The following is a 16,637-nucleotide window of genomic DNA, read 5'->3' on the forward strand; positions in this document are numbered from 1 at the left end:
CCGACAATTGGCAGCAAAATCAGTTGATTGTTTTGGAATCACCAAGTTCAAGAGGCTCATTTAGAATTGCTGACATTTGAGGGACAAAGAGTTGTAGATGGAGGAAATGCTGCGTTCATTTTTTTAACCTCCTCTGTTGAATAAAAAGAGCAATATTTTTCCGGCATATATGAGACAGGAGTATTAACCTATTGTCCCATTTGGCGCCGAGCTAAAGAGATTACTATTTGACTGTTAGCGAGCTTGTTGGCTTGGATAGTTTTTATTATTCAACAAAATGGCGCGCAATGCCAAGGGGGAAAAAAGCACCGCATTCCATCTAAGGACTTTCGAAGGACATTTCAGGCCCAATTCCCTCATATTAAACAGCATAGTTTGAGACACTGATCAATCATGTTTTGTCTTTTTTTTACGAGAACTAGCATCATATAGACAGTATAACAGTATGTGGTTACTACGCCACCATCAAGTTCATATCTAGGGGCAAATGCCACTTGTCACCACCGTTTGAAAAGGAGAAGTGATTGCAATGTTCAGGTTGCCGCTTGTATGAGTATGAGTGGAAGTCATTAGTCAGCTGGAGGCGAAGCAGCTATTGAATGAGACACTGATGATGAAGCATGAAGGAAACAAGTGATGCCAATCAGATACTATAGCGGTATTATCGCACATTGTGTTGGCAATGAGGGAAAACACTGGAAAACTGTATGCATATGTGCAATATAAATACCTAAACATACTTACACAACGAAGCATCACAGGGACAGTTTACTCTGAACTGTGTGGTGGATCCAGAGCCATCGATGCAAAACACAGGAAGCATAAAACACAGCAGAGTAATGTGTCGGGAAAATAATGCTTCCAGTGAATATGAATTAGTTGCACATTACAACATTTTAATTAACGTAAAGTGTTTCCACAAGAACAACAATGCAGCTGCGAGCAGATTGGATCACAGAGCGTTTATGGAGTTTACTTCCCCTAACAGCCACTTTACTAAACTGTTCACTGTAAAGCGCCCTGTCCACACGGCACCTCCCCATGTGGTGATGTCAAACAATCGATTTGAAAACGACGGTCAAAAGCTTGAAAAGCTGGAATAACACCACTGTCATAATTGATCAAAAGATACCACAACCATAAGTTCATACACTATGCATATCAAGGTTATCTGTTCATCAATTGCGATCAACTTGTCCTTATAATAAAACCTTTACTTCCATTGCATTGCATTTAAGTGCTTTACATGCAATTGTATGTAACACAAATTAAATAGAGCTTGGGGATATTGATTGCCGTTTTGCGCAGTATTACTACAGGTTTGTTGGAATTATTGAGCTTTATCATAACATATTTAATATTTAAACAATAAAACTGTTTAAAAGGGGACTGTTTAAAAACTAAACAGGCAGACTACAGAAAAGAAAGGGGAATGCATTGCAACATTCGACTTAATATGGGTGTTTTCAACCTGTCAGAGCCATGTAGGCTTTTGTACACTGGCAACAGGATTTCAAAGTCAGCTGTAAAAAGAGACGGGGAATATAAGAGTGCTGAAATGGGTCTGGTGTGTTCTTTTCATCATTATTTTACAAGCAAAGTGGAAAACCTGCTCACAACCCAGGAGTGTAGCTAAACAGAAGCAGCCCCTAAAGACGATGGTTGTCAAAATGAGCAGGATCTGGTTATAGAGATCAAACAAGGGCTTTTGTAGCCTTTGAAATCTGGCTTTGAATTTGCTTTTTAAAAAGAAAAAAAAAACTGAGAAAAGGCCTGATGTATCCAAATATATTGCCAGCATATGTACTGTGGCCTAGAAGTGGGGAGCTTATTTTTCTGTAAATTCTGCAGCTTGACATGTAAATATATGCATGATGTGTGTCAGTAGTGGATCTGTTGTTGAAGTCATTGGAGGTTGCCTGTGCTAAGGAGAGAGACTTGAGGTTGTGACACTGGGCTCATTACAGGAGCTCTGTGAGATGTGCCCGGCGGGGACAGATGAGAGCAGAGCTGCTAGTAGCTGCTCAGCCTGTAGCGCTGCATGTCAAAACGCCTCACATAGGCTACAACACCAGAGACTTGACGGGAAAAAAACTAACAGTGATTTGTTTATTCTCAAACCATGAATCCATCTTTCATCGACTGCCTCTTCCATCCCTCATACATATTTTTCCCCATTCTGTCTTGTTTTTTTTTTTTAAATGATTATTATGAAGGGACCTGGCAGCGAGGAACTGTCTGGTTGCCGAGCACAACTTGGTGAAGATCAGTGACTTTGGGATGTCTCGTCAGCAGGACGACGGGGTGTACTCTGCAGAGGGCGGCCTCAGACAAATCCCTGTCAAATGGACGGCTCCCGAAGCGCTCAACTACGGTACCATACACACACACACACACACACACACACACACACACACACACACACACACACACACACACACACACACAGCTGCCTCTGCCCCTGCCCCTGCCCTGCTGCTGTCACAACCGGTTACACTCTCCTCCTGTTTCTCTCCCAGTTGTCAATAAAAGAAAATTGACAAAGTTTTCTCTCTTTTTTTGCCTTGTAGATGTCTTATTCACTGTGTTAAGCCTGTTTGACACACTGAGAAGTTTTTGACACATTAAATGTATTGTACATGTTGTAGCCAAGTTATTCCAGAGTAGGCTATAGTTTGTTTTTTTGCTGGCCCTAGTCAATAAATAATGACTCAGGCAATTATGTTTAAACAAGGTTTTGTCACATGACTGAATTTGAACATCAAGCCGCGAGGGCTTTTACAGTTTTTCTCAGTCGCTTTGGTGCTTTTCTCACATCACTATTAACATTTGCACAGCAGTTAGTGCATTTCTCAAAACAACTAGTGCAAACTGCAAAACCTAGTGGATAACCTACAAAAGTACGTCACTTGCTCAAAATGGATAGTCTATTCCTCAAAAGCAAGTATTCATGTCAATGAAACTGCCAGTGTCATCAAAATTAGAAGTCTTGACACCATCATTTATGAACAAGATAGTCAAATGGCTTTGTCATGTTTTCATTATGACAGTTTATTCTCTCAGTGTTTTCCAATGCAAAAAAAAGGTCAGAACTCGGTGACACTACCTGAAAATGCTCAAGACAGCACTATACACTACTTGTACAGCCATTTGAAAACTACAGTAAAGTTACACATTGCTGTAGTTAGGGGAGTAAGTGAGTACAAGAGACTGAATACGTATGTTTCACATTTTTACTGTATATGCTCTTTGCAATTCTACAGCATTGTGCAAAAGAAAAATACACTTCAGTCACTTATTTAGAACAAACAAAAAAACACCCTTTTGGTAGAGCTGTGCACAAATGTGAACAATATAACAGGACATATTATAAACATATATAGATAAATCATTCTGGCACATCCAGACGTTCCTGTCTGTCTGGCCACATATTTTCATCTACATCACAACGGATATTATCCCTTGCAATGCAGCGAGGAAAGTATCTATGATAAAGAAAAGGTATAAAATTTGCTTGACAGAATTTGATAACTAGTTCAACAATTTTGTATGTAATGACTCAAGCAATGAAATGAAGACTATTAGTTTTATTGGGAACGACTATTCAGCATCCATAAGTATAGTTCATTTCGACTGACATGACATAAGCAAATGACAATGTTATAAAACAGCAGAGAATTGTATGAAAGCAACTGATGTCCAAAAGCATTTGCAATTTGTTCAGAGGAAGGAGAAATTGCTACCATGATGTGCTCAAATGACTAAATGTTGCGGAGGTTGAACTAATAGTTCTGAGAATTTTCATTCTGATCTTAGAAAAGCACCAAAGCAACTGAGAAAAACTGTAAGTAAGTTTGTTTACCCTGAAAACAATAAAACACTGCCATGTACCTGTGCCTTTGCCAATGCTGCCCCCTGCTGGTGTTTGCAGGCCGTTATACCACGGAGAGTGATGTGTGGAGCTTTGGCGTGTTGCTATGGGAGACCTTCTCCATGGGGATGACGCCCTACGTGAGCATGAGCAACCAAACATCACGAGAAGAGGTGGAGAAAGGTAAAACAAAAAAAAATTAAAATGAAAAATAAAAAACGCTCAGAGATAAGTTTCCAAAATGTTCCTTTATCAGAAGTGAGGAAGATTTTATGAGGTGCCGTTTAGGCCATTTATCAAGAATGTACAGTATATAACGCACATAAAAGCTCATAGACCACTTTCACTTCACACACATAGGCCTACTACTATGTCTCGGAAAAAGCTTTGTATGTGTGTGCGAACTTAAAAGTTATGTGTGTGCGAGGCTGCGAGCTAACAATGATGTGCATGAATTCTTGATATATGGACTTAAGTGCCACCTCATAGAAACTCAGAGTGTTGTGCCATGGCCCTGATTGACACCGTATAGGCCTAAAACCCATCATGTTTCAGGAATTGTGTTAATACAATTCCCCGTTTTAAGATTCTGTGGTGTGTTTCAGGATACCGTATGCCTGCTCCTAACGGCTGCCCCGTGGACATCTCCAGGATTATGAACAGCTGCTGGCAGTACGAGCCCAAACACAGACCGTCCTTTAAGAAGCTTCGTGCTGACCTCAGTGCCATATACAGCAAAACTAAATGATACTATCAATTATGATTTTTATTTTATTTTTACTTTTTTTTGTAATTGTGTTCTTTTGTAATGTAACTTTTTGCATCTTGTCATTCAAATTGACGAAATAAAATTGAAAAAACTACTCCAGAAAGATATTGGTCACCTTTTGTAGTGGAAATGAACCTGTAAAAAAATGAATGGACCAGTTGATGGCAGTATTCTAGCATCTTCTCTTCTGGTCTTGTTTGTGTGTTTCTTTCCTGCTTCTCCTTAGAAAACACCTGCCAGCTTTGAGGCAGCACTAACTTGTGCTACTGGAAACACAACATACTGTTCTGTAGTTTATTACCATAACTGTTGATGTCAAGGGGGCAAAAACCCTTTTTTTGTTGGAAAATAAAAATGGTATTTTGTAAGAGGTTACATAGAATAGATATCTATAGGACCTTCAAGGATCACAACATGGGTTGACAACCTGGTCAACTACCTACTGGAAAGCTACAGGGGGGCGTACATTGCAAATCGGAGCCACGGTCAGTTGATTACTGACAATAAGTCTTTAAAAAAAATGGTATAGCTATACATATGCAACTTTGGCAATATATAACTTATTATGAAAACAATTACATTTCTTTAACAATCTATATCTTGGATAACATCTGAGATAAAATTCAATTTTTACAACAGATTAGTGTCCAAAACCTTTTAACAATTTTACCCACGCCTTAAGCTGTGGCTCCAATTAGCAGTTTCTGACCTCTGTAGCTTTCCAGCATAGTTGACAATCTGTGAAAGCACTTATCCCTCTGGCTATGTACCATCATACCTGCTGGCCTCAGTGAAACCACAGAGGTATTGACACAAACATGTGTCGACACAGACATTGGGACACTAAGGTTTTGAGTCTGCATGTATGGTAAACAACATGTGTTTGTCAGAAACAAAACTCCAAATGAAACTAATGTTGCTCCATATCTGCTGGATCATGCACGTGAGCACAAGTTTGCAAACGTTTACATGTTAACCTTAAAGGTGATGATAGCTGATCACTACGTTCCTGTCAGCTACAAGAAATATGTTTGTATAGGTAGTTGTTTTTTTAATCCATGCTTAACCATAGATTGTAGCTGATAAACATTTCCGACCTCTGTAGCTTTCCAACATAGTTGACAATCTGTGAAACCACTTATCCCCCTGGCTATGAACCATAATACCGTACCTGCTGGCCTCAATGAAACCACAGAGATCTTGACTCAAGCATGTGTCGACACAGACATTGGGACACTGAGGTTTTGAGTCTGTAAACAGTATTGTGAGCCGTTGGTGTCAATTCCGTGGGATTTAACTGCAGACCTCCCTCTTTGTCAATGAGCATGTACGGTTTTAAATCAACGAGTATCATGACATGACACAAAAATATCTAAAGTAAAGTCCTTTTTGAATATTTTATAGCACTGGATTTGAACAGAAAAGTTCAAAGTCTTTACATGAGATACATCCGAACCTATGGTATATGACAAAAAAAAGGAAAAAATTAGTTTTTCCTTTCAAATCAAAAATCAAACATAATATAATTTAGAGGGGAGCTCCGTGGTGTATTGGGTAGAGTGTGCACCTATTTGTACCTCAACGGTGGATACAAATTATCACTGAACTCTGTGTGAGTGTTACTGCCTCATTGTTTTGGTTTGAAGACCGATCATTTTAACATGTTTGGTTCTGGTTTCATCAGAATCATTTCTAGATGCAGCAGGTAATAAATCTGATAAAGCTCAGAAAACACTCTGTGTATTACCAACCTTAGCTCCACAAATTCACAGAGAAAATGAGCAACCAACTGGTGAACATAGTAGAGAATGTAGCTGCTTGATGTCGATATATCTAAAGCTCAAAGGAGAGTGCTGGATGTATGGTAAACAAGCGTGTTTGTCAGAAACAAAACTCCAAATGAAACTAATGTTGCTCCATATCTGCTGGATCATGCACGTGAGCACAAGTTTGCAAACGTTCACATGTTAACCTTAAAGGTGATGATAGCTGAGCATTAGTAGCTACGTTCCTGTCAGCTACAAGAAATATGTTTGTATAGGTAGTTGTTTTTTAATCCATGCATAACCATAGATTGTAGCTGATAAACAGGTGTTTGGATGGTTTTGACCAACAACAGTGCAACAACAGCATAAAAGATATTATACATAACATACTAGTCTTATGATAATTTAAGGCTGGTGTATTACCACACTGTTACCATGATAACATATAAATATATGTGCTAAAATCATAATTCACTTTCTAAAGTGTGATTATGGTCATTTAAACCCAAGGCTTTGTCTGTTTCATCAGGGAGACTTTTCCTAACTGTTCGCATGATTACTTCAATTTAATATTCTGCACTGATTTAGTATTTAACTGTTGACTTGAAACAAGCTCAAGATGCCCTTTTATAGTTTAATGAACGCCTACCAGAAACTGTTTGTTTTTTTCTGTTTTGGAAAAGGTACATCAGTATCCATGTCAACACATGCGTGGCAAAAACACTTTTTTTCTAAAAAGGTCAAAATACTTCTGTGACATCAAAGGAAGGGACGCCCCTTCTGGTAAGCCTGGACATTGTTATGGACAAGCATGTTAACCATGTGAAACTTATGTCATACCAGTGAGGTCTGAACTCCTGACCTCTGCTCGAAAAGGGTTGTAAATCATTTAGACTTAACGAAGAATTCCCTCAGAAAACAATTCTTCAAGAAAAAAATGTTTCTGGTACTTTTTGAAAGGCAAAGCTGCTCTCCGTCTGAAGCACCTCTGCTTAGGGAATAAAGATATATATATATATATATATATATATATATATATATATATATATATATATATATATATATATATATATATAAATGTTTATTATATACATTTTGAAATCAATTTTACATTTTAAGACAGAAAAAAACTAATTTAAATTTAAATTAGAATTACTGATTGTTTAAACAATATAGTCCAGAAAATCACATAACTTCAGTACTCGTTTGTTGTGTTTGGTTAATGAAACAGTTACATATATACAATTTTAATATACCTTTTTTTTGGAGTACACTATATATGAACTGTGTAGTTAGGACAAAAATATACTTGTGTGTTCAAATAAAATATGTGACATACTGTTTTACTTTACCTATGATTAAAACAGCTCCTGTGTGTATTCAGTGTGTGAACAGACTGAGAAACACCTGATTCTTTCAACAGACAAGGGTCACGTTTTGATTTCTGAGACAGATTTCTTGTCCAGACACGGGCCGATGTAGGCACACACCCTAAATAAGGCACTAACTCCGTTGTCAACACTAGCTTGTTCCAGCTAAGTCTGTTGGCTTAATTCAAGCCCTACCTGCCAGGCAAAGATTTTGGAAGAGTAATTGAAGCATTTATTACGACTCAATCGGACTACTGTAACTACTTAAATGTTGGATTTGACCAATGTATCTTCGTTGCTTATACAGTTTGAAAAAAATGTAGCATGCGGCTTCCAAGTTTTAGCCTCACTTCACATCAGGGTTGATTTTAAGATTCTATTGCTTGCTTTTAATGTTTTAAATGGGTTGTGACACCTCTTTATTTATCTGAACCTTAACATTAACATTTTCGTTAAAGCACTCATGTCGTCCTGGCATGCCGTGTGGGGACCACAATGGAAATAAGCCTTCGGGGAACAGAGTGCTGTTCTTGTTTTTATATATGAAATGGTTGAATATAAGCAATCAATCAATCAATCAATCAATCAATCAATCAGTCCGATTAGAGGGTCCTGGAGGTGCTCAGAAAAAATAAAATAAAAATAGAGGCGACAAGCCATTTCATTGGCTGTTCCAAATATGCTCTGACTGCTGACAAGTCTTTCCTTAAAGGTGCACTATGTAACTTTGGGTGTGTCAGAGAAGTGAACATTTTCTAATGTATTTTCCCATAACTGATTAAACAAACTTTCCTCACAGGGAAATGTGATCTCTGGTACACTGTTTGAAGTTCGAAACATTTCTGTTTCACTGTTGTCGTTTACAGCAGCAGGGGCCCACAGTTTGGTTTCCAAACATATTCTAGTCTTACATCTAGTCAAGTCTTATAAGCCGCTGTCAATCATCAACACGTGCCTTAAACAGGACACAGTACAGACACGCTACATTAACAACCCGTGAACTGGAGGCTTATTGACATGCAGTTCACTACCCAGAGGTGAACAGGTTGACTGATCATCAGAGCGAGGAAACCTGAGTTAAGACTGACAACTAATCAAATACATTTAGGAGAGTTTAGATGCATTCTTACTTTATCTTATCCTATTTTAATTATTAAGAGATTATTGTCAAATTTAGCACAAACTTACATTTGGACTCAAGGGGGTTAACTGATTAGATTTTGGACGCCCAAGGTCACCGCGGTACAAGGCCGTTGTTCTAGTTGAATATATTAACTTATTAAATGTTTACTATTATCCTTTTATAACATTTAGCTTTGATAAGCTATATAATGAGTATAACATATTCTTCTAATTAATGACATATTATTTGGGGGGGGAGGGGGCTCGCAACAGCTCTACTGTGACCACTGACACACCTCCACATCAAGGCAGAAGGAAATGTCTACAACAGATGTCGATGCTGTGACAATGTTTAACATTATACTACTTTTCAAATGTGTCAAAATACACCCATTCTGCATCTATCATCCAGCAAACAATGACCACCTGACTTAATGTCTGTATCAGCAATACAGTTTCATATCAGGTGATGGTTAGCAAAACTATCTATTTAAGTGAATGAATAAGTTACTGTTAAATGTTTGCCTTGCATGGCACCCCAGGTATTAGAACTGTGAGAAACCGGACTAGGAATCGTAAATTAAATCAAAGTTTTGTTTATTTGTTCTCCTGGCAGCATTGACAAAGCGTAAAACCATAAATCCAGGATGAACTGTACCTGGACTCATGGTCGTTTGTTATGACAAGGCAAGCAACATTGTTGAGTGACATCCCCCCTCATGACAGCAGCCAGCGTGGGTGTGTGGTGTCATGCAGAGGTAACATGGTGCTGATACACATCACTATGAAAACACTGCTTCAGAGGGCCGCTGTCTGCCAACAAATAATATTTGGCTCAGTGTCAAGTTGTACCCAGGGATTACTGTAATTGTTCTCACAATGATGTGCATTTTCAGCCTTTTAATCCGTACTTAATATGGATTAGTACTAGTAACACGGATAATCCTTTTCATATTTCACTGATAATGATAATCTTTTAAAAGATGTCTAACCTACACCAATTTGAGATGAATCCCATTGATAAAATATGTCATTCTAACTTCTGCATGACTGTTCACTTCATACTTTAATACTATTTTTATCAGTACACAAAAATAAAAAATATGTTGAACAGCTGCTAAATGGACCGATCGCCTGTTCGAGGTAGGGTTAGATCGAATATATATAATGGATGTCGAATGATCAAGTCACATACACACCAAGTAAGGCCCTTATATGGCTTATTTCCTAAAAATGCAAAGCGGCTGCAGTAAGGAGGAGGGTGTGACACCCATCTCTCGTCAGTTGAAGGTATGCCTGTCATGTGTGATTAACTTCTTGTAACCTCTCAAACTTTAACTTGAAAGTTTTATAATTGAAAGCACGTCACCGGTCGAGCAGGTTCTGTCTCTTGCAGTAGTCACCTGATTGTCCCATGATGTTTCTAGGACAGGGCCCGGAGCTGTGAAGGGCCTCATGTGTTCTGATGTGGCCCTGAGCTGCTGTTTGTTAGGGTTCCTGATCAAGTTTCCAGGGGGCACGGCCGCATGGTGCAATCTGTAGATGGTTCCCAGATTGAATACAAAACATGTGAATGCAGGCTTTAGTTACCATGCAACAAATAGCTGGAATAAACTTGTTCACGTTAGCCTTCTGCTTAATCCTTACTACCATGCATATTTTTTTTTACTTTTACTCCCTTTTTTTCTTGTTTAATCTTGATCATTTATTTTTATTGCATGACATGTTTTTATGTGAAGCATTTTGAGTCCGCCTCGGGTATGAAATGTGTTATATCAATAGAGTTGCCTGGCAACTTACACTGATAGAGCTGCTGCTATCTGAGGTAAAGTAGGAGGTAACAGAGCATCCGGTCTCACACAACCAGACTCATTAAAACACTTTTGCAAACAAGCCATAAGTCACATGTATTCTTGAAATGTCAAGCTTACCCCATGTAACTATACTGTATATGGTTCTCAGGAGGCTTTCTTTACTTGTGTGTTTCTCTGGTACATTTTTTATCTTTATGATGCATTGTTGAATGGAACCTGAGACTCGAAGTTCATTGCCATCAGCTGCGCTTCCCGAGTTGCATATGTCTTCTCTAAAATAAATTTCTAAAATGCCGCGGCTCCTCAGACATGTCATTTCATGATGTGACTGAAACAAATAAAGGTTATGTAGTCTGTCGAGAGAACTCTTGCGATGAATCACCTCAAATCAACTCTTCAGTCATATTGTTCTTCCAGCATAACAGACAACACAAGTGTTGTATACACTCTATTTTAAACTTTGATGTGTTATTCCCATGTCATGATGCAAGTCTTCCTTTAGAAATGTTCTACTTTCAGTCAACTTCATTTTCATCAGTGGAGATGATAATAAAGAATATACAGTAAATGTAATATAGTCAGACACATTCAAAGATCTGCAAAGTCACATTGTCTCCCCATTCTTCACAACCTCACATGAGTGTTTAAGAATCTTATAGTTGCTGCGATTTTGTACATGTTGTAAGGAATCTTGGTAACACTTTACAATAAGGGTACATTAATTACCCTTTAGTTAATGCTTACTTAATGCTTAATAAACATTAACAAAGCATTAATTCACTGTTAATAACTGTTAAGTAAGTAATTAATAAGCATTAACTAAGCATGAACTAACCTTTATGCTTAGTTCATGCTTAACTAAACATTAGTTAACAAGCTTAGTTAACTCCTAACCAAGCATTAACTAGCCATTAATAACTGAGCATTAGCAGTTAGTAAATGCTTAATAAGCATTAACTAACCATTATTAGCATTAACTTAACATTAAATAACAGTTACTTAAAGGTGCAGTGTGTAATATGACATCATCAAGAAAGTTCTACAAAGTTCTAGAATGCAACACTCCCTGGGTAACCCCAACCCTTTCGAATAATAACAGAAGCTACAGTGGCCTTCAAGGACAAGAACAATTCTAAATTTTAAACAATGCACCTGATGACATTCCAACTATGACACTTTCAAGATGGTGGCACTAGGCCTTGGTCCAAAATATGCAGAAATACGGAGATATATGAGACCCTTTCTAAGGGATTTTTTTTTTTTTTTTTTAATTTTCAGCTATTATGCACTAAATTAAATGTACTTATGGATATTATAATTACTTTCTACAAAATCTGCTAGGAAATAAAACCCCAAATTCTACACACTGCAGGTTTAATGCTTAATAAACATTAACAAAGCATTAATTCACTGTTAATAACTGTTAAGTAAGTAATTAATAAGCATTAACTAAACATGAACTAACCTTTATGCTTAGTTAACGCTTAACTAAACATTAGTTAACAAGCATAGTTAACTCCTAACCAAGCATTAACTAGCCGTTAATAACTGAGCATTAACAGTGAGTAAATGCTTAATAAGCATTAACTAACCATTATTAGCATTAACTTAGCGTACCCTTATTGTAAAGTGTTACCGGAACAACAACAGGGCTTGCCAAACTGATGTGAAACCCTGAAGTTAACGTCGCTACAACTGTTTGGTTTTTCGATATAACTCTTTTTATTTAACAAAGTAAATTCCAAGGCTGCAAATATGAATTTGTTTGAAGTATATATTTAACTAAAGCAAAAAAGTAGCTAAAATAATTCCACTGGTCAACTCCTGATATTTTATATAAGAAACTGTTCTTAATGTTTTATCTGGAAAAACAAAGGTTAAATGAAAAAAATAACTTATTAGAAAAGTAGTCAAAAATAATTAAAATGTGGTCATGCGTGTCACCTTCGAGAGCGACCGCAGTGCACGAGGCTGAGTGACACCTCCCGATGAGTTGAACATGTGCGTCAACTCGAGAGTCACACGATGGAGCATGTGAGAGACACAATGCTTTGTGACCAGGTAACACTTGAACTGCTGTCTCCTGTGCAGATCAGAACTCTGTCTCTGGGTTTATCTGCATGTCAGATCATCCTCCAGTGTGCAGGTGACTCTCAGAAACACTCGAGAACAGCCGACCGCCTGACGCTCCCATATCTCTGTGGTATCTGGCTGTGCGCGCGGAGCTATGCACCTGCACAGTTGTGAGAAATTCCTCCCCACTTAGTCACACTCCCAGTGCAGCCGCAGACACGTCAAATCAACAGAGCAAAACACTTGATTGATGATGTATGTCCTAGAGACAAAAGAAGGTACTTGGTACTTATTCAATAAGGGTGGTAAATCAATTCCACATAAATTTGCCCCGCCTTTGAAGCAGGTGTGACAAATGAGGCTAATGATGAGACTCGTAATTGTTCCAACAAAAACAGGCTTTAGCTAGTGTGAGAAAGAAGCAATTATTTTGTGCCTTCTCACTTTTTTGAGCGTCTGATTCCTGGACAGATGCTGACAGAAGTGACCAACAGCTTGTGTGTGTGTGTGTGTGTGTGTGTGTGTGTGTGTGTGTGTGTGTGTGTGTGTGTGTGTGTGTGTGTGTGAGAGTGCGTGTGCGCGTGCCTGCCTGCCTGCCATGCGCCTGTGTATGCATGTGTACAGTATGTGTGTGCGTCCTTGTGTGTTTATGTGTGAGGGTGTGTATCAATGTTGAACTTCAGTAGTCCTGCGGTTGCCATATTTGTAAGTGATGCCAGTTGGCAGGCCTGACTCGATGCCGCAGTTGCAGTATTCCCTGTAGACGATGCTGGAGCAAAGATAAGGTTAAGAAAAATAGAGAGGCACCATTGTTTATAGCTGTGGAGCAATCATGTGTCTCACTTTACTTACCCGGTAGATTGACAGGAGCTCATAATATCTTCAGCTAAATCATCCCTGGGTAGAGAATCACTGGAATGTCCTGCAGAGATACTGATCTGAAACCTTGATATAGTCCCTGTGTCACATGTTTGAACCACTCGGGCTCAGGTGTTTTCTGACGGCATTGTATCATTCCATCAACGACTGACTAAAGTGATCCTTTCTCTGATAGTTGTTTGTTAGGTAACTGACAACATTTCTACTTAGAACTATTCATTTTGAAACGGCACGATCACTTCCTGCAGTACTTTGTGCAGCATTCATTTTATAACAACAACATTTTGGAGAAATGTAATATGCACCTCTCCGCCTGTCCATTTGCGGAGTGGTCGGGCTTAGAATGCTTTGGTAAAACTATTTCCACACATGTTCTGAAGATAAGTACCACGTTTTGTGGTGATTCCACCATTGGTCAAATAATTCTGGCAAATTAGCAGTGAATCCCTGGACTTTTTAGAAGATTTTAGAAACCAAAAAAGTTGAAGTTACATAACTATATTTCAGTCCATCATAGCGGACTTTTGATAGTAAAAAGGTTTATTCTATAGCAAATTAAGTTGGACATTAAATTCTAAGCCAATTGGATTTACGGGGTCAGGGGCCTTAAAACATTGCCTTTTTTACATAGATAGTAAATAATATGGATGTAGCATCCGGGTTATTCACACGGCATCCAATAATCCTGGTTTGTGCGCGTCGCCATCTTGTGAGATTTTTCCTCCGCCTCACGTCGGGGGGAGGGAGATAGCTGACGTATACCTCCGAGGCAAAGTGAGGGACAACGGGCGGAGAGCTGTCACTCAAGAGATCGCGCTAATACATTTTAACCTCCAAAAGAATAAAAACTAGCGTGGTCCAAAAAAATTCACCCCCCTCAGTGTTGTCATGGAGATATGACCTAAACATACAGACTAACATGGTTTTGTGGACCAGGCTGTAAATAGGATTAATAAGTCTTTGAAAATGGCCTGTCTAACAAGTGAGTCAAAGAAAAATTGCTCAGTCTTGGTACCACGTCACCGTGGCACTTCCGGGTTACTACAGTTGGGGTCACTTCCTTATTGGATGCTGGTAAAAATCGCTGAGGTTGGGGCTTGCTTTTTTAGGAAATGGTTTTGGCATTTGTGGCGCCCCCTATGGGTTGGTTTCAAAATGCTTTGAGAGACATGCTACCACATGTGTAATGCAGATATCCTCCAGCTTCAATGAGGATGGAACAAACGGTCAATGAGTTATGGGCAGTAAGCTGCGAAGCCCGTCCCTGCGGATAATTTTTATCTTTGATGGCCATGTTTTTCGACAGATCTTGCAAATTTTCTCTATAGATGTGTATCTCTGGCCCCCAAAGGCTGTGAACCAAATCTGGTGTTGATTTGAGTAAAAATCCAAAAAGGAGAATCAAATGAACTATTGTTTAGTTTATGCAAAAAAGAAAAAAAAAATGTAAAATTTGAGCTTTAGTAGGAGAAGCGAACCAAAAAGTGGATGATTAAAAATAAGTAAGTAATGAACAAGGTGACATATTCAGCCCCGTTCGTTTAGTGAACAGCGGGGTTAACTGGTAAATTTTACTTTTGCCGTGGTCGGTCGACAAAACAGAAAATTCATATTTCTTGCTAATGAAAGATTTGAGTGCCATCTTCCAAAACTTTAAGTGTCGAGGCCAAAGCTGTTTCAAACAACATATATGCACATCCATCTGTGTTGTTTACTATCATGACTTTGACAGCGCATATGCAGCACTGTCGTCATCCAGTTACGCCCGCCCATATCAGATAGTACGATTTGATTGGTTGCTCAGAATTTTTCTGACATAGTTAATGAGCTCCAGTGGTTCGTGAGCCAAACCATTATGTGGAGCAAATTTGAATTTGCTCGCAGCGATTCTAGTTTTCTAGGGTAGCTCAGGGGTGCTTCAGGGGCGGATGCTTCCTTTGAGCTTTAGACATGATCTTGTGACTGAAATACATTCTTTCCTCCTCCCTCTTTCCCACTGCTGCCTGTTTGAGGGCTCAGTGTACCAGAGCATATATTATCTTTCTTTCACATGTTACTGTAAACGCTTCACTCATGTACTTTAGCTGATGTCTATTAATGAGCGAGGAGTGTTTCTTGTCAATAATCACCTTATCCCAGTGAATGTTTTATCATATATGAATGTTCTTCTGCACAAAAGGGTTCACAAGGCCGATACGAAGGATTGCAAAATAAAATATATTCCTGCAGCACAAAGCTATGCCTGTTTTTCACAATTAACCCAGAGGTTCAAATTTCAAGACAAGACAATGTAGTGAAACTTGAGTCCTGAAAGAACGCAATACTTTCTCAGAAATGTTTTCAATTCTTAGCCAGTGAAAGTCATACTAAGAATATTAAACCTGTTTGTGTGTGTGTGTGTGTGTGTGTGTGTGTGTGTGTGTGTGTGTGTGTGTGTGTGTGTGTGTATTTGCAGAGTTATTTCAGAGATATTACCTCTGAGCTTTTAAAACATACAAAGACCAGTAGTGATACATTGCATGTGTGGAGGTAAAATAGCCCAGCCTGAATATACATCTGAACGGACACTGCTTTTACAGACAGCCTCCTGCTGTTTCTCTGGTCAGCCTGCCCCTCCCACGATTATAATATCAATGTATATCTCAACCTACCCCTCTCCTACGTATTGTAGGAGAGGGGTAGACACATGTCCTTAAATATGTTGTGACTTTGAGAAAACTTTGGCACTCCTTGTAACATACTTACCTGTGTTGGAACTAGTGACCCTCTGCGGAGGTCTTTGCTATTATTGAAATAAACCCTAATGCTTCAACAAACGTATCACTGTGCTTTTCCTCACGACACATTAAAAAAAAAATGTGTGGTGAGGAAAAGTTAAATTGGGAACTACTCAGTATAAGTCAAATTCACATTGCAATGAAACATTACATATCACGTTTATTGAAGTTGAGTTGGAGTACAAACTGTTATTAA

General features: G+C 38.6%; 1 protein-coding gene across 1 annotated transcript in view; it reads left to right on the top strand.

Annotated features, from left to right (window-relative positions):
- fes (FES proto-oncogene, tyrosine kinase) overlaps positions 1–4,643 on the top strand; it is a gene marked incomplete at its 5' end in the record, with an annotated part of 20,569 nt that extends 15,926 nt beyond the window's left edge. The window contains 3 exons of the mRNA XM_080033661.1: positions 2,217–2,374; positions 3,932–4,054; positions 4,477–4,643. Coding sequence (XP_079889787.1) covers positions 2,217–2,374; positions 3,932–4,054; positions 4,477–4,619 — 424 coding nt within the window. The 3' untranslated portion in view covers positions 4,620–4,643. The remainder of the gene's footprint in view (positions 1–2,216; positions 2,375–3,931; positions 4,055–4,476) is intronic.
- Positions 4,644–16,637: the final 11,994 nt, after the last annotated feature.

Source organism: Ammodytes marinus, assembly GCF_949987685.1.
Source record: "Ammodytes marinus genome assembly, chromosome: 1".
In the NCBI taxonomy this organism is placed as follows: Eukaryota; Metazoa; Chordata; class Actinopteri; order Uranoscopiformes; family Ammodytidae; genus Ammodytes; species Ammodytes marinus.